The following is an 18,256-nucleotide window of genomic DNA, read 5'->3' as shown; positions in this document are numbered from 1 at the left end:
TTAAAATTATCAATTTAAGCCGTGATCAACTTCAATCAAGGAATTCATTTTGAAATACAGACATGCAAAACAAAAGGTAAACGAAAGGGATCAAGTGTGAGTCACAGAGATTAATGGTGACAGCAATATTTGCTGATAGCATTATTTGTTTGACTCATACCTGTGAGCACACACTTTCCCTTTTTGTTTGTTTTCTTGTTTTCTCTCTCTCTCTCTCTGACTGACACACACACACCATCCAGGGAGCTCAGCTGAAATTGTGAGGGAGCGTTAACTCAGTCAGATCAGACTGTGTTGTTGTGAAACATCCATCAAACCCTTCCGCACCCGTACACCACGCAGACTCCAGATTTACCCTTCAGACGTAATTTTTCATAAGCACCGTTTCCTGAATTAGATTTCTTCGATGCAGAAGGAGTTACATGATTCAGTACAATATGCAGTTCATCAACAATATCAAACTTTATTATACATCAGATGTAGGCTACCTGTTACATAGTAAATTACATGATTTATTTTAGACAACCTTGCAGCAATGAATGAATATCCATTGTTATTAATTATAAAATTGTATTGTATTTTACCTGCTAACTGTGTTTGAGATTCAAACTATTATTGTCCACTAAACTTGCATAAAATGGAAAATTGTCTTCAATCAACAAGAACGACGCATGACATAAAAATTCAGTGCATTATCAGGTTCTTCAAACAACATATAAGATTAAATAATAATCCAACATATCTAAATGTAAAATACTTACACAATTATGGTCTGAGTCTAAATCTGGGTGTGACTGTAGGGAGAGGCTGGTAATTACTCAACACTTCCCCATATAAATATCAACTCATTTATTCTTAATTGGTGTGACACTGATTCTCTCTGCAACATTTATTAATACCCTCCACATTTAACCATGTTATTATGTGTGTGAAAGTCAAGTAAACATCACTGTTGAAAATATATGTGGTCTTTGTTTTTTAGACCTCTCATCATAATCAATTTATCATTATTCATTTTAATGACCTCAATATGCTTGGGTACGATAGATTTCATCTTTATTTATCATACATTCATTTGATTTAAATGCACATGAAATTACATAATTTAGAGTCAGAAGCTAGAGATTACAGTATTGCAAGGCTAAGATAACATTACTTAGAGTTAGGCTCTTTTTCCTCTCAAGATGAAATTTTGCAACTAGCTATTTATCCCTTTTGGTTCATGTCAACGTGCATTAAAGAAATATCTGATCTACAATCCATGCCATAAACCTGAGTCTGCTCTGAAGTCAAAGGGAGGCCTTATCCTGTTCCTAATAAAATGATTGTTCAGTTGATATGATGCAATATACTATATAGCCTTTAGGTGTGGTGGCCTCAGTGTTACAGCAGCCATATAATAATATTGTTAGTAAAATTTAAACATTAAAATACACGAATATAACAATGAGGGTGTGTATTCTTCTGAAAACGAACACAAGCAGATGTTATACTGTAATAAACTGATTCATTGCCCCAGCCCTGGGAGGAGAGGATGAGGCAGGAGGAGGAGGAGAGCAGATGTGGTGGGGAGCAGCTCTGACTGTGGAGCATCTGGATGTGAAGCAGCCAATCAGCGCTGTCCTCCCCCTCCTGGCTCCTCGTCGCTGATTGGCTGACGCGTGGAGGAAGAGGATGTCGGGACAGCAAAGATGTCCGCGCTCTTTTGAAAACCTGCCGTAGCCAAAATTTTTTACAGTTTTTGGCTGCGTGGTCCGAGTTGTTTTTATGTTGCCGCCGGTGGAGGCTCCTACAAGGAAAAAGACGAGGACTCCGCGACAAGAGCCAGACTTTTCCTTATTATCAGGTCAGCTGTCAAACTGTCTAAAAACCCACAGCCAAACTGACGCTAACGTTAGCTCGCATGCTAACGCAAGCCGGTGAAACCAATGATTTTCTATGGGTGTTTAGCCTTAGCATGCTAATGCTAACCTGCCAAACAACACACAGGGGCTGTCAACATGTTTATGTATTTTACTTCACCCACAGCGGCACATTCACCGTCCAGTTACTGGGGTTTTTATTGTCGCTAATTTGTTAGATTGATAGTCTTTTAACATGCGTCATGCAGCAGCTAGCAGTGGCTACAGCAGCAGGTAAAGTAGAAACAATATTAGTAATGTAAAATCAGGGGTATTCATCGTTTTTCAGGCCAAGGACCCCCAAACTAATGGACCTCCTGTTATATTTATTGTAGAAAATTGTGTATTATATTAACCGGGGCCCTTATTGCCATGTATAACGTAAACATACCCTGAATGCAATACTAAGCTATGCAATTGATACACAGGTTCGTGTATTTATGTTTTTATTTTAAAGGTACAGTGAGTAGGTTGGCCATGCCACTGTCATTTATAAACATACATTGTTATATCAACAATGTCTGTCAATTGCATGATAATCATATATACAAACTATTCAATTTGACGTTTTTATTTTAAGCATAAATGCAAAACAACTACAACAGCAAAAAAAATGTCATGACCTCTGCTGTAAATGGTTGTTTACTGATTTGTTTGTGATGTTGCACTGTGGCATGTAAAAGAGTCCAACAATTTCATGAAATGCTTTGAGGATTACAGGTAATTGAAAGACTGTTTTGTCATGAATAATGTAGTGTAGTGAAAGAGGAGAAATACCTCATCAGACAAGTCTAATGTAGTTGTTATGGTCAAGTCATCTTAAGAAATTGTTTAGTTTGCAGTTAAAAACTCTGTGTTATCACTACTAGTGCATCTGCCACTTCACTAGCATGTCCATCGTGATTGAGATATTTACTAAAACTAAGCACAGCATTAAATAAACGGCAGCAAAGACCTGTAATTAATTTCTTATTGACTAATTGCAGCAGCTCTGTATTTGTTTCACTTTACTCAGCTTTTAATTAAAAGTTACTCAACTTTTAATTAAAAGTTTGTTACAGCTATGACTGTAGTTAAATTAGTTTTATTTAATAAGGTTTGGCTTGCGATAGATATTGCCTCTAGATTACTTTTATGGCATTCAGTCTTCTTTTCTTTTCTCCTTTTTGCTCTTTTGTTACACATATGATCTCATTTAGATGCACATCAATAAATGTCTGGTACAGTTGCATTAAACTCATCAGATAGGGCTGTTGCTTCTGTATGTGAATTCAAAACGTTTCATCTTTGTCAACATTTCTTTTTTCATTTTCTTTGCCAGAAATAATGCTGATATCTGTAACTCATGTCGGAAGTTGTGTATGAAGAGACAGCCACGATGATCGCCGCAGGGGAATTGCAGTCGTTTGTCCCGTTTGGCCGCGAGCACTGCAGGAACCATCCAAATGCCTTCAACCTGCAGCTCAGAGAGCTCCAGCCCGCCTCCGAGCTCTGGTCGTCAGACGGCGCCGCCGGCCTGGTGGGGTCCCTGCAGGAAGTCAGTCTGCAGGAGAGAGAGAGGGTGGGATTACCTCGGCTTTTATAGATTTTAATTGGCTGTATTAAAACCTCTGTCTCTAGAAATAGCACAACAGTGTTCACCTTCGACTCACTCCTTCTGTTGACACTTGACCTCACAGATGTGTTGTGATTGGCAGGAATGCTGGCAGCTTAGGAAAGGCTGCATTGGAGTCAAAGAGGAAGATGTAGAGTTCGAAGAGGAGCTCTACGCAGCAGGAAACGTGGTCGTGTGGAGCCAGGGCAGTCGGACCCAAGCCTCCAACGTATACAAGGCCTTCACCGTCGACAGCCCAGTGCAACAGGTTCGTTACCAACCCTGTTTGCAGATGTATTTTGATTAAACATTGATGCTGATCAATTTCAGTCAACACAAAAGCCATCTATGAGATTAAAATAATAAGAATTCTTTTACTTTGTCTCACTTTAAAAAAAATCTTTTGTCCTCTGCAGGCCTTGTGGTGTAACTTCGCTGTTCCTCAGAACAAGAAAGATGGTACACTATCATAAAAAAGTTTAAAAGCCAATTATTTCTTTAATTTATGTTGCAGCTCACAAAATACACTGTCTTAAATGCTGTTTGCAGGTGAGGAAGTGGAGCAGACAGTGTGTATTGTTCAGAGTAGCTGTGTCAACGTTCACACTGTGACTGGGAAGGATTTCATCTCACCACTACCTTTCCAGGTGAGAGGCACCGATGGAAAAATCTCTCATTTCGACATATCAAATATATTTTAACATGCAAGTTGAGGATGAAGATGCCAACAAGTGAAGTTGCAGCATAAACAACTAGATCTCTTCACACTTATTATGTTCCCTGTTTATGAAGGACTGGTTTCTAGACTCACTCTTTTTCATTTTAGAGAGCGGCTCATTTTAGAGAGGCTTTTACATATAGGCTGTCTGCTTCTAGTGTATGTATGTGTGTGTTTGTATATATCCAAATGTTAATTACATTCCCCTGGGCTAAGCTACAGTATTTAGCGAACCAGTAGTAATGGAAAATTTGGATCACTGACAAACGGGAATGAATCAAATGAAAACATTGAAGATGGCTGCTGTTGTAATTATATATTATTAATTATTTATTATATTATATTTATTATAATAAACACATCTCTCCTGTCCAACCTGTCGTCTCCTCCAGGTCTCAGATGTCTGGGCGACCAAGTTTGGACTGTTGTTGGAGCGAAAAAACACAGTGACTGAAGCGCAGCTCAGCTCCCCCGGGTACACAACTGATACAACCCCATCCACTGATACATTTGCATGCACATGCTCAGGGAAAAGACGCAGTCACACAGAGCATCAAAATGTGAACAAATGAGTCTAGGTTAAAAACTGTATGCGCACACCGTTGTTATTTGGCTCGATACTGAAACACTGAGCTCTGTCTTTGCTGCAGGGAACCTCTGCCCACACTGTTCAGCATGCTGCATCCTCTAGACGAGATCGCACCAGTGGTGTGTAAACCTGCAGGTATGACGCACACAATTGTACATGCTCTGTGTGTCTCTCCTCCTGAATGAGTAACCAATTTATTTTAACCCACATAATAATAATAATAATAATAATAATAATACATTTATTTATAGAGCACTTTCCATCAAAGTGCTTTACAGAGGTTAAAAACGGCAAAAAAGCACAAGCAAATACAGAAAAGATAAACAATTACAATGTAAAAGATAAAATATGTGTGTGTGTGTGTGTGTGTTTTCAGGTATGTTTGAAGGCTCCTGTGTCCAGTATGCATCCGACTGCACCATGAAGATCGTGTTCAGCTGCTGTCAGCCCTCCGTAGTCGTTTCTTATGACACTGTACAGGGAATTCACTCTGTCTGGGCCCTGCGCAAGGTCACAAATGATGTGAGTGATAACAAACACACACACACGCAGAAAAACACAGAGTTTACCTGTACCTAATCTGTTACCCCCTCTCACCTCTCTCAGGAGCGCTCAGCAGTCCTGCGGTGTCCGGCAGAGCCAGTCGGCACGCCGTTAGGCCTGATGGCTTCAGGCTTACTGACGTCACACCTCCGTAACATCTCCCGCCTGGACTCCCCCGGTGGGAGTGGGCCAGCTGGGCTCAGCGCTGCGACTGGAACAAGGTAATGAAAGTGAAGTGAAAGTGGATAAGCGTAAAGCTACAATGGTTTTTGATTATATTGATGGGGGATGTTAATTGGCAGGCACTAGGATGGGCTCAAGACTACATTTTTTTTACCAGGAGCACAGTGGCCCGCTAACTTATACATTTAGGAGTGCAAGTAGAAAATGTAGGGGCACACACAATAAATTCACTTGCAAAGCAAATATTCACATTTCCTTTTCATTCATCATCCTCACACACATTGGCCTGACACCTGTAATGACAGATACCACATTCTTTTAGTCGCCCCTTCCACATTTCACCAGTGTTAAAAACCCGAGCAAATGTACTGGTTGCACATGCACAAGTACAGTAGATGAAAAATGTATTTGCACTGTCTCATATTTTAGGGGCAAAATGCCCCCATTTAGAGGCAGCCTGGAGCCCTGCACTTGGTTATAGGTCAATAAAATGCATATATGACGATAGCTATTACAGTAAAGTTGAAAAATAAAATAAATTTTGTACATGTACGTGTCAAATGTTTCTTATGACCACGTGACTTTCATTGACCCTCACTGGTCCCAGGTTGTTGTCTCACCCTGTCCTTGGTTTTCCAGCTGTCCTGCAGGCACGGGCTCTCCTCTCCACTACTCGGCTCTGCACGGCCACCAGAGCAGGATCATGACGTCCTCACCAGGAATTCACTCCCGTGTTCATTCACCCAGTATATCCAACATGGCTGCTCTCAGGTGAGTTTGGCTTCAAAGTGAAGAGACACATGTTGAACTTTCCAGCCCGATTAAGAATAATAATGATAATATCATGTGTTTTAAATTTCTATCAGGTTTGTATGAGTATGTATTCTGCTCCACAACATCATCAGTGGTAGAAACTGTGCTCTATTTTCTCTCCTGCCATCTCTTCTGTCCCAGCCGTGCCCACTCCCCGGGCATGGCGGCGCCGTCCTTTTCAGGTGCGTCTCGTTTCAACACGTCGTTCCACAGCCCGTCCTCCAGGGGGCACCACGGCCTGTTACCCTCCCCCAACAGCACGGTGAATGAGACGATGCTGGTGCCGGAGATGGAGCCCATCGTACCTGATCTGTGCATGGAGCAGCTGTGGAGTGAGACGGTCACCGCCGGCTGTCACAGGTAATTACCTGGACTGGAACCTACTGAAAACAGATGCAGAGTCTGTACTGGCCCCGTGATTCATTTATATCAGTGACAGGCACTTATTGAGAATGAATTCTTTGTGTCTCTAGGAATCGACGCCGTTTATTCTGGCCAGTTCAGTATTATAAGGTTACATTAGTTTTCATACATCCAGGAATGAATTCCCCTGGTGTATGTCAGGGAATTTCTATATTTGTTACAATCTGGCATGTCTCAGCTTCCAACGAGCACCCCCTTTTCTCATTAGCCGGAAGCTGGGAGTCAGATATTGGTGATATGACAATGCCAGAGCAGCCCACTCTTTCTTAAAAACTGTTCTTCAGAAACCTGTGGGCCACTGAGGCTGCGTCCGTCTGTGATTTGGCAGCATAGTTACTGACTTTGTTTTGATTTCCACATCCTATGTATTTTTTTTGAAAGAGATGCTTCTGTTGTTGTTTTTTTCTCTTGCCTTTGTTGCTATTCTTGTTTAGCAATTGTTGTTGTTTTACATGAAATTGTTCACATTTTTGCATTTGCAGAGAGATGAGCAGTCAGGCGTCTAAAGTGTTCCTAACCTCTGACGTCTGTGAGAACCGCTACCTCTGTTTCCTGGTGGAGTCTCATCAGCAGCTCAGGTGTTGTATTCTTACACAATGCATGTATAAAATAGCATACACATAGTGTTTATTAAGAAATATATCTTAAAGGTGTACAGAAATGGCCGTTTGTCCTGTTTGTCGCGCCGAGTTGTCACGAGCTGCAACACGAGTTTACCCGAGTGAGGAAAACGAATTTGATTGGTCGTTATCGAGCGGGCGGGATATTCAAAGCTTGGGGCGAGCCCGAGCTCCGTGTGTGTGTGCGTGTCTCGGACGTTTGAATGACGGATGACGGATCCAATATCCGTGGCTGGTGAATCGTGTACAGGCTGACGTATAATCCGTGCGCCTGCATTATCCAATGCGAAAAAAAAAATACACACTTTCATCCTGGATTTACTCAAAAATAGAATTTTGCACAAAGTTTGGCCTACAACGTCTGAAAGATGAGTTATCACATTAATTTTATGACCCAAAGTGGGCTCAAATTCAATTTTCTTTTCTGTACACCTTTAAAGCAGTGACCATCAGATTTTCATCCGATCTTTCTTCATGTCTCGACAGATGTGTGAAGTTCATTGAGAGCAACGATACGTCTCAGCTCATCTTCGCCTCTGTCACTTGCATCAATGCCAAAGATGCAGAACCTCTGCAGGTACATTGAACTGTCAAGTCTGTGCTGAATAAGAAAGATGCAAAAATTAAAATGTGAATGTTTTGATTTATGTCTAAATTTGCGCTAAAATCCCTGCAAGCAACTACAGTAGTTATGTGGTATTTCTGTTTCTGCAGCTGCTGCCGCTGCAAAATGTGATAAAAGATACTAGAAATATTCAGTATGTGGGGCCTGAGTGAGAAATCAATGCAGCTCTCTGAACATTTACAAACGCACTCCTCTGCTTTCATTCTGTTTGTGTGTTTGTGATATCTTTATGTCAGACTGAATCGCTGGTCTGGGCTGTAGCATCAGCTACTGTGCGCTCTTGTGTGGGAAGTTGTGAACACTGTGTAGGATGCTGTACTGTACTGTATTTAATGCAAGCACATGCTTATGACTTCCATAAGATATAATTAGGTCTCTCTTTGTTCTGATTACCTACAGAAACTGGCTGAGCTGAGCTAAGTCTCCGCCTCAGAGGACTTTATTTAACATAATCATTAAATTTATGAATGAAGTTGTTATCTGTCAGCATTACTGTGAAACAGTGACGATGTGGGTTACAATTGTGTTTCCATTTTCAGTTTTTAAAAATACTTTTGCAGTTTTCTCCTGTAAGAGATGTGTCTTAAGTTTTAAGTTTTTGACTAATCACACCTGCAACTTAAGCTTTTTTTTTATTTTAGTCAGCTTTAAAAATGAGTAAATAAAGCAGGTCCATTCATTATATGTATTGTCATGTACACGCAGAGATCACAGAACCAAATGTGATGAAAAACTGATTTACGTTATTGAACCCTGCTGAAAATATTTGGGTTTTGGGCCGATGGACAGAAAAACCAAGTGATTTAAATATGTCCATTTTAACTTTGGGAACATATAATAGTTATGTTTCACAATTTTTGATATTTAACAAACAAAATGATTCATTAGTTACTTGAGAAAACGATGGGCAGATTAATCAATATGAAAACAATTGTTTTTTGGAGCCATCAACATTTTTCTCACCATTAAAACTTTGGTCCACAGAACATAGATGCCATGCTGGTTCTGGAGGCCTGTGGCAGCCTGGTTCTCTACACAGGAATCACCAGGGTGAGGAAAAGGCTCAAACCTGTTGATACACACTCCTCAACATCGCCAAATGATAATAACTGATAAATATTTCTAGTCGTTAAAGTGTTTTTTTTTTTACTGGGTGGTGAAATCATGGTATTGATTTGTTGGTGTTCCTCCAGGTCAGTAAGGTGTTTGTCCCTGGACTCCTGTCGCTCACCTTCAACCTCACCAACCACCTCCCTCAACTCAGCACGCCGGGCGAGAACATCAGCACGCCGGCCAACGCTGGCAGTAGGCACCTCCCGAGACTGGATGAGGTATCACCATGTGTTGTAAACATATTATTCTTTACAGATGGATAGATTTCAAAATTTGATTCACTGTATTCTTGCACTTTTTTTATTGTTGAAAATGTCAGTTCCCCTTCTTGTTGTTGTTGTCTGATAAACAATTTCCTCAGAGCGAGATAATCTGTCACAGTAAACACGAAGGCCTGATTTGGTTTCCTGTTTTATAATTATTTCATTCTTGCTGCTTGAAATAATCAGGAAATAATCTCTCTCAGACGTGTTATACCCGTTTGCTTCATCTCTCCTCCTCCTCCTCCTCCTCCTCCTCCTCCTCTGCCTCTTCTCCCCTCCAGGCCGCGATGCCCTCACCGGTGTCAGAGCTGAGGGGTCCAAACATCAAACACCACGAGGCTTCGTTTTTGGAAGATTACAGCTTCCAACAGGCCATGCCCTACATCCACGCCTTGCGGGACCCCGTGTGCAACCGGGTCACTCTGGTAGGCTGGCTCACGTGTGTGTGTGTTTGACAAATCAAATGACCTTTGCCTCACTACATGTGCTCTGACATGTACAACTACACATATTAAAAAACATAACATACCTTGTGAGGTAACACTTTATAATAAGTACACACTATTAAGCATTAGTTAAGCTTTGAATACTGACTGTATCATTTATAACATATGAATACTCATTAGTATGTAGTTTATAAACAGAATTAAAAACGTTTTACTCATCATTGATAAGCACTGACTGTATTTATAAACTACATACTAATGAGTATTCATGCATTATAAAGAATTCAGTATTTATTAATGCTTAACTATTGCTTAATAGTGTGTACTTATTATAAAGTGTTACCCCTTGTGATGCATCTAATACTGATGGAGGGCAGATCAGATCAAGTTTGGGTTTTATTTTTCAAGAATTGTATGTTACCAGATGTGGTCTGATCTGAACTTAGATGGATTAAAGCAGCCATGACGAGATGAAACTAGATCATGAAAGGCTCATGATCGGTCCAAAGATTAGTTAAAAACACAGGTTGTCGGTCTGTTGCAGAGTTATGCTTTTGTTTTGCATCTGCAGTTGTTTAAATTCCTGGTTCAGCAATTCATCACAGTTTGCTGATTGATCCCACACTTCTCCTTTCGGGACCAGAGGGAGCGTGAGCAGAGCAAGGGTACCGGTACATGCTGCAGGAATCAAACCAAAAGAAAAGTCGTGCTTGGAAATGGATGAGCCTGGATGTTAATTTGTGTTTTCAACTTCCTGTTGTTTTACAGTATAGCACACAGAGGGATAATTGTCTGCTGTCTGTGCAGTAAAAGGTTGAAGTGCATTAGTGGGAGCTCCAGACTGACCGCTGCTGCTGCTGCTGTTATGATTCTTGTCTGAGATGCGTGTGTTTAATTCAGGCCTATTAATATCTGTGATTGAAATATGTCTGTGTGGGTTGGGTTCCTATATTAGAGTTGGTATAGGAAGTCTCCCTCTCTCAAACACACGCACGTCAACAGACTCCTTTGACTCACTGATATGTCAAAGTGGACAGACACTAGTTGTTTGCAGATGCTGCTTGCTGGATGGGAACACTGTGTATTGTCTGGTTGAAGATTTTTCTTCTAATCAGTTCAGTGGCGCTGTGAAATGATGAGGAGCAGGACCCAACTCTGCAGGGGAAAATATAACATTAAAAATTATGTGATTAGTTCTTCACTAATAAATCAACAGCTCATATAATAAAAAACGATGAATAATTACTTGGATGAATCATCTTAAAAAACGAGAGCTGCTCTTTGACTAATAAAAATTTTATTCAGCTACTCATCTGGGGGCATGATGTTTACTTTAATGTGTGAGGTTTGCAGGTGTAGATCAGGCCTTTCTTGTGGTATGAGGCTGTGAACTGAGATAATTTAGGTTTTAGATGTGGATTTTTGTTCAGTCAGGTCTGTAGTGTTAAACTACAGTTCTTGCTTTGCAGATTTAATGTCACAAACGCTTTGAGTAAACACACATGCTCCTGTCAGCTGCTCTCTCTCCCTCGTATAGATTTCTAGGATTTGCTGTAAATGATTTATCGTCAATTTATTATTGTTGATCCAATTTTGATACACTCTAAGTTTCTCCACAATCTCTCCCTCTCTCTCTCTCTGTATAGGAACTAAACAGTGGCACGATGCTGAGGATCTCTATCCCAGAGATCGCTACCTCAGAGCTTGGTGAGACACACATACATACAGTACACACATTTTTACATTAAAATAAACCTAAATCTTACTACAACCCTAAAACAAAGTCTTAACAAATGAGGTTGTGCCGTCAAAATCTTCCATCAGTGACAAGGTCTAAAACTCTAAAACTAAAAAGTCCACAAACATAAGATAACACACACACAGACAGACACAGACAAACGGATACATACAGACATATACAGTGCAAATAATGATTTGAAAACCATCCGTATTGCGCCATTGCATCACTGCAGTTGCTCAGTAATGGTTTCTATTGTTAAAATGTGTACTTTTTTAAATGAGACCACACACACACGCACAGATGGCTGAGTCAGAGCAGTTAAGTCCTGGAAATTAGGTTTGAGAGCTGCCCTATGTTGTTACACTGTGACGTATAATCTTGATGTATCGAAGATGCCATTACAAGGCAGACGGGCACACAGAGACACATACACAAACACAAACACACACTCATGCAGTATCCCACTGATAATGATTAACCCACTGGATCAGTGAAGTTTCAAGTGAGAAAAAAATCTGAAAAATCAGATGCACATGTTTTCACATCTTTTCTTAATATTAAGTATTTTTTCCTCTCTCTTCTTTTCTGTGGCAAACACGTAAATTGACCTAAAATAAATAAGACTTTACATTCACTCAAATCTTTATCACCTTCCTTTGGAGTTTTATCTTTTATTAAATTAAATTAACCCTTTAGGATACCTACAGGGAGAATAAGAGTGGAATAGGATGGAACGACAGTACAGTATGGTTAATCCATGGGAATGCTGGGTAATTAGCAATTCAACACACAACCTCTTTGTTCTCCAGGTCAATAAGATCCATACTTCATCTTTAAATAGACACATAAACAGGTATACATGTGCTATAGATACATGGAGATGAGAATAAATGAAATAATCCTTTATTAATCCCACAAAGAGGATTAAGCACAAGTAATATTAGCATGTTGTAGGCCACTCGCTTCTCTGCTTGTGTTCACGTATGCAGAGTTCCCACCAAAGCTGATCTAGTTTTTTTTGTTTCTACTACTGTCAGACAACAGATCAAGCTTGAATTCATTTGAAATAAAAAAACTTTTAGCAGAAGTCCTATTTGTCCATCCCAGTTATACAAACTCTGAATCTGTTTTGTGTTTTGTTGGGTGATAATTCGATTAGAGGTTTCTCTTCACATCATTCTCCTCTGCATGTTGCACACCACACTGTCATTCTTGTTATTGTTAGAGGGTAATTTCACAGTCAAGACTTTTTCTTTTTGACCCAGATTATAATTCTGTGAAGTTTTGTTTTTTCTTTTGAAACATTTTGTTGTGGAACAGATGGTACAAAGCATCCAAACTTTAAAATTACTTGCTGCAGCTGCTTAGTCTTAAATGCACAGACTAGTTTATAACCAAGAACCTAATATTTAATGTGCTTTACATTGACAGTATATTTCATTTTCTATCTAACCCGGTCACTTGGTAGATGTTTTATTTTGCATTGTTTATTTTCTGTTTGGTCCTTGAACCTGTTTACATCTCGCCATCTACTCTGACCATGAACTTTGGACGAAAGAATGAATGGAGTTTGTTAATCTCCTCCAGCTTTTTGTCAAACCTCACCTTTAAAAACAAGAATCATATTTATCATTTTAAAGCCTTCTGCGTCACTAACTGTCTGTCTGCTTAATGTGTGACTGCCTTTGTGTCTTTGCCACGTGTTGCTCCCCATTATTTAGTAATCGATCCTACAGCCGACACTTTCTCCCACTAATGAAATGGCATTTGTCCACCTCCTCTCTGACCTTTCCCACTCTGGATGTCCAATTAAGATAGCCTGGTGACGTTGATTAGGAATCTCATTGGTCAGAGTAGTTAGGAGTCACAGTAACACTAATTACTGTCATGGTGGTGGGTCCTTTTTTAATTTCCTCTTTTGTTTTCTGATCTTAAGGAGAACTATACTGGATGATGAAAAGTTCCCATAGTCTTATAGTAGTCCTTTTTAAAATAAGAATCAGTAACTTGAGACCATTTAGACTTTAATATGTTTTAAAAAAATATTTTACAGATATGACATGATGTGTTTCCTTCTCTGTTTTCCTCTGATCTGTTTCAGTGAGGAAATGCCTTCAGGCGATTCGATTAATTCTGCCCAAGGAAGCTGCGATGAAGGTTCGTGGAACTGATGATTAGTTCTGTATAAAACAACAACAATTTATCAGTCTTATCTCTTATCTATTGGCCAATATTAATTTACTATGCTAATATAGTTATTTTCTAAGTGCCCTGCGTGTATTGAGCATGTGCAGAGAGACAGTCTGCTATTTAAAGGGATAGTAGACATTTTGGCAGATTGACCCATTGCCATAATCCCTAAAGTTTTAGCAGTAGGTTTGTTTCCTTCAATTGTCAATGCAAGCTATTTTTAGGACAGCGGAGCAGGCAAATACAGAGACTGCTTGCCGAAAAACTGCCCCTGAAGGCAACGTGCATCAGTGGTTTTGCATGAATTTACCTCGAAAACAACTCTTGGCGCATTTCCACTAGCATGGCTCGGCTCGGCTCGGTTGTGTTTCCATTACAACTGAGTATCACTTGGTGCCTCCTCGACGTGGGCGGGGTCGTCATAACACGGCTGCACGAAATCAAAACCCTTTCGTTCCGTGTGGTGCCGTCGAGCTCCCTCTGAATCCTTTCTTCGGCAACCAGAGTCAGGAACGTCTGGACCTCCTCGACCGACCAAGGAGTGGATTTCTTCTGAGAAGCCATCTCGTGTTCGAAGTCAAACAGCAGTACAAACTGAAGCAGTAAAAAGTGGTGTCTTGTCTTGAGTCTTGTTTATTTACATTCTAGTCGGTCGTCGCGCGGTTATGACGCTTCCAGTGACGACACTCATCGGCCAATCAGTGGAAGGCAGTCGGCTGACGTCACGTTTTAGTAATGCTTCAGCTCGCTTGGAACCAGGGCTGAGGTGATACCAAAAGTGTACCTGGTTGCAGGTACTGCGTGCTAGTGGAAACACGCAAATAGCGCGCCGAGCTGAGATGAGCCGAGCCGAGCCGAGCCGAAGCGCGCTAGTGGAAACGCGCCATCTGTCTCGTAACGTTCTGTTATTATTTCATAGCGTGGTGAATGTGCAGGTCACAACTTGTCCACCAGAGCGTTTTGGAGTTGTTGGATTGTGTATTTGATGAGTTTGATGAGGGAAACCAAGAAATCCCATCAGCCTCCGTAGCGTAGCTCTGAGCAGCTCACGGCTCTGCTCCACCGCTCTAAAAATAGCTTGCACCGACAAATAAAGGTAACAAACTTACTGCTATGACTATGGGGATTATGGCAATGGGCCAATTTGCCAAAATGTTGAACTATCCCTTTAAGATAACCATTGTACCAGGATTGCTTTTTTATGTCTCAGCAAATGCATTCTCATCTTATTCAAAATGACATACATCAGATAAGATTCATTAGCTGGAATAAAAAAAAAAGGTGTTTCATACAGTGATTGAGAAACTCATTTTACATTTAATGTTAAGTCAAATAAAAACTCCAAAGTGTTTTCCTCCAGGTGTTGGTGAAGTGGTACAACATCTACAACGCGCCCGGCGGTCCCAGTGCTCATGCAGAGTGGAACCTGTTTGTCACCTGTTTCATGACCCTGATGGGCTACAACACGGAGCGCCTCACCTGGACAAGAAACGTGAGTCAGCTGCAGCTTCTGTTCTGAACCTGTCAAACCTCGTTGCATCACAGTGTCACATGTCTTGACCTTGCTGTCTACTCTGACCCTTCCCCCCACTCTCTCTCTCTCTCTCTTTCTCTCCACAGCTGCATTTTGAAGTGCCTCTCTCTCCAGTGATTGCAGCGAAGAAGGCTCGTCCCTCTGATGGAGGCTCTGATGAGGTGTGTGACTGCAGTGGGATCTGTTGAGATGTTTGTGGCACGTTAATCACCACAATACGAGAGGATGTTTTGTCCCTAGAGTAGGTGTCAACGCAGGATAAATACTCAATATTTAACGGACACGTCTGCCTTTAAAAGTAAAGCCTCTCTTCACCCCTGTAGTCTTCCTTATAATAATATAATATAATAGCATTTATTTGAATAGGGACAGTGCATATTAATGAACATTAGTATAACTAAAAGAAATACTGCTGTAAATATGCCGGATTATAGCCAGGCGGCTAATTTGCGTCCGACGTCCCTAATAAATAAATAAATAAATAAATAAATAAAATACAGCAGTACACCACATGGAATAAAAACAAAACAATAAATACAATACATATAGCGAAATACATAAAAGTGCACTACACAGACAAGAAAGACAAAACAATAAAAACAATGTTAGACACGGTACTAGGACAGGACAAACATTAATGTGCAAGACATAACAGTAATACAACATCCAGACAGCACAGTAAGTAAACAATTAATCAGTCATATCGCCCCAGGTCCAGTTAATGGTCGCACTCTTGTGTGTCCTTAAGCCACTGCTTAAGATTCCCTTTGAAAGAGGAGTAAGTGGGACATTCCCTTATAGTGGAGGGAAGACTGTTCCAAATGCCTCCCCCCACCACAGACAGCACGTTCCTCCCAAATGAGGTGCGCCTGTGGGGAATCTCGCAGTCACCTCTCTCGCAAGCCCTGGTGCTCATGCCTCTCACTGTTCTTTTTTTGATGAACTCTTTCAGTGGTGGTGCAGCCAAACCATGAAAGCATTTATACACAGAGCAGGCCATTCTATACATTTTAAAACTGTGAAAACTTAGAAAATTGTACTTTTTTGTAAAGAGAGTCTATTGGTTTAAGTGCGGTGGTACATGCCAGTGACCAACTCAACTACAGTAACACATGGCTATATAATAATGGAAATATTGCTTTTGAATGGCTTAAATATATTTTTTTAGACAATTGGTAGTGATGATGGCCAGATGTGTGTTTTACCTTTGAAATGTTTTGGAAACATCTTGGAAATCTTTTTAAATTTGCAAGGTGTCTGTCCATTGTTCCCATTTGCATCGACACAACATCTAAACAATTCCCTGATGGAGACATAATCACTTGGAGCCAAGGATGAACTGATATAATCATAGGTCAAAAGTTTGGGTCACTGTGATCTGTTTTTAGCCACAGCTCAAGAGTTTGTGAGCTAATTATGACACAAATGGGGTAAAAGAGGACGTGATGACATTTTATATCCAAATGGTCAAAGGTAAACTTTGCTGTGACGTCATACAGTAAATAGGAGATTATGACCATCTTTCCAGCAACTTGGCTTGTGTGTGGTCTCACCAGAGCAAAATCACGACCGTCAAATGTCAATCAGCTGGAGGCTCAGACTCGGGCTCTTTGAGTGTGTGTGTGTGTGTGTGTGTCTGCATGAGTCAGTAAAAGCAAACAAACCGTTGACCCTGCCAGCCCGTGACCTCTGAGCTCTGTGTGCTTCACCAGTGAACTTTCACTACAATTATCCACATTTTCACTGACTTTTATCTCCTCTCCCTGCAGGACTGGGACTACTTGTTGGGGTCTCATTACCACCGTCAGATGAATTTCCAGCCTGCCTGTGGCCCAGTGGACTCCAGCGGCTCCGGCAACATCCTGACCTTAGAAACTGAGGGCATGTCCTCGGTATGTAACTCACTCTGTTGAGCCGTTTGCTGCATATTTTGATTAGCTCATGATGGATATGATGCACTCTTCCTCGTCCTCTACATCCTTTTTCTTCTTTTCTTTTCGCCATCCTCTTCCTTGTTCTCTCCAAATCCTTAATTTGGCCCCTCTTTCCCCTCTTATATTCTCACTTTGTCGTAGATGTCCTCCCCCTCCAGTCCGTCTCTGAAGTTGGACAGTTCAGCTCCGCTCTTCCCCCACATCCCTGCACTTTTCTACGTTCTCCACCTGCTCTATCAGGAGCTGCAGCTGGACGAGCTGCAGAGAGCGAGAGCCTCGTCACTGGTGTGTCTGCTGCAGCAGCTGGCCAGGTAACCGCTGCTGAATGTGTGTGTGATTGTGTGTTTTTGTGTCTCTGTTAATTCACAGTATGGACAGTAAGCAATGCTCACATGAAGTTGCAGAAAAAGCAAAAGCTGTTGCTTTAATACATCAGGGTTACAAACAGAGACAAAGACAACCACATCTACCTTCCCTCCAACAATGTTTAACACTCACATGAGAAGTAAACGTGAATGCATGGCTCATTGTTTTCGTTGAAAGCTTGTTTGTAATCAAGGCTCTTTAGTGGTGTGTATTTAGAAATAAACTTCAACAGGTTGTCAAGTGACGGCTGTGATTGGTGGCAATGACATTAACAGAATAGGTGGAGTGGGAGAGTGAAGCGCTCTACAGAGTAATTGCCCTGTGTTGGTTCGTATGTGGGCTGCTGTCAAGTGTGGTGCACGATTTTTTTTTTACACTCTCTCTGCTTTATCAGGCTAAAATGGTGATTTTATTAGACATTGTGATTAAATGAGTTTGTTAAAAAAAAACAAAAAAACATTTTAATCACAAATATTTTGGGATGAAATTGGTTTTGTTCCTCATCATTCAGCACATTATATTATATAAAAAAACACTACATTTCAAAGCATAAAAAATTGCAAAACATAAAATACTTAGAGAATATCAGGTTCTGTGTATCAATACAGTGATTTCACCAGGTAACCATTTATCAATATCTATAATTAAATACCGTAGACA

The 18,256-nt window shown here is 40.7% G+C and overlaps 1 protein-coding gene across 1 annotated transcript in view; it reads left to right on the top strand.

The window, feature by feature from the left end:
• Nucleotides 1-1,725: 1,725 nt before the first annotated feature.
• anapc1 (anaphase promoting complex subunit 1) overlaps nucleotides 1,726-18,256 on the top strand; it is a 57,919-nt gene continuing 41,388 nt past the window's right edge. Inside the window, exons 1-22 of the mRNA XM_083987674.1 lie at nucleotides 1,726-1,846; nucleotides 3,223-3,462; nucleotides 3,599-3,763; nucleotides 3,912-3,954; nucleotides 4,045-4,142; nucleotides 4,606-4,688; nucleotides 4,864-4,937; nucleotides 5,179-5,324; nucleotides 5,409-5,566; nucleotides 6,168-6,299; nucleotides 6,483-6,701; nucleotides 7,247-7,342; nucleotides 7,871-7,961; nucleotides 8,994-9,059; nucleotides 9,203-9,340; nucleotides 9,667-9,810; nucleotides 11,478-11,538; nucleotides 13,674-13,729; nucleotides 15,123-15,254; nucleotides 15,383-15,457; nucleotides 17,066-17,188; nucleotides 17,372-17,541. Of these exons, the coding sequence (XP_083843800.1) occupies nucleotides 3,247-3,462; nucleotides 3,599-3,763; nucleotides 3,912-3,954; nucleotides 4,045-4,142; nucleotides 4,606-4,688; nucleotides 4,864-4,937; nucleotides 5,179-5,324; nucleotides 5,409-5,566; nucleotides 6,168-6,299; nucleotides 6,483-6,701; nucleotides 7,247-7,342; nucleotides 7,871-7,961; nucleotides 8,994-9,059; nucleotides 9,203-9,340; nucleotides 9,667-9,810; nucleotides 11,478-11,538; nucleotides 13,674-13,729; nucleotides 15,123-15,254; nucleotides 15,383-15,457; nucleotides 17,066-17,188; nucleotides 17,372-17,541 (2,486 nt within the window). The 5' untranslated portion in view covers nucleotides 1,726-1,846; nucleotides 3,223-3,246. The remainder of the gene's footprint in view (nucleotides 1,847-3,222; nucleotides 3,463-3,598; nucleotides 3,764-3,911; nucleotides 3,955-4,044; nucleotides 4,143-4,605; nucleotides 4,689-4,863; nucleotides 4,938-5,178; nucleotides 5,325-5,408; nucleotides 5,567-6,167; nucleotides 6,300-6,482; nucleotides 6,702-7,246; nucleotides 7,343-7,870; nucleotides 7,962-8,993; nucleotides 9,060-9,202; nucleotides 9,341-9,666; nucleotides 9,811-11,477; nucleotides 11,539-13,673; nucleotides 13,730-15,122; nucleotides 15,255-15,382; nucleotides 15,458-17,065; nucleotides 17,189-17,371; nucleotides 17,542-18,256) is intronic.

This window comes from Trachurus trachurus (assembly GCF_905171665.1).
Source record: "Trachurus trachurus genome assembly, chromosome: 15".
NCBI lineage: Eukaryota > Metazoa > Chordata > Actinopteri > Carangiformes > Carangidae > Trachurus > Trachurus trachurus.
The sequence above is the reverse complement of the archived record's forward strand: the minus strand, read 5'-3'. Positions and strand labels throughout refer to the sequence as shown.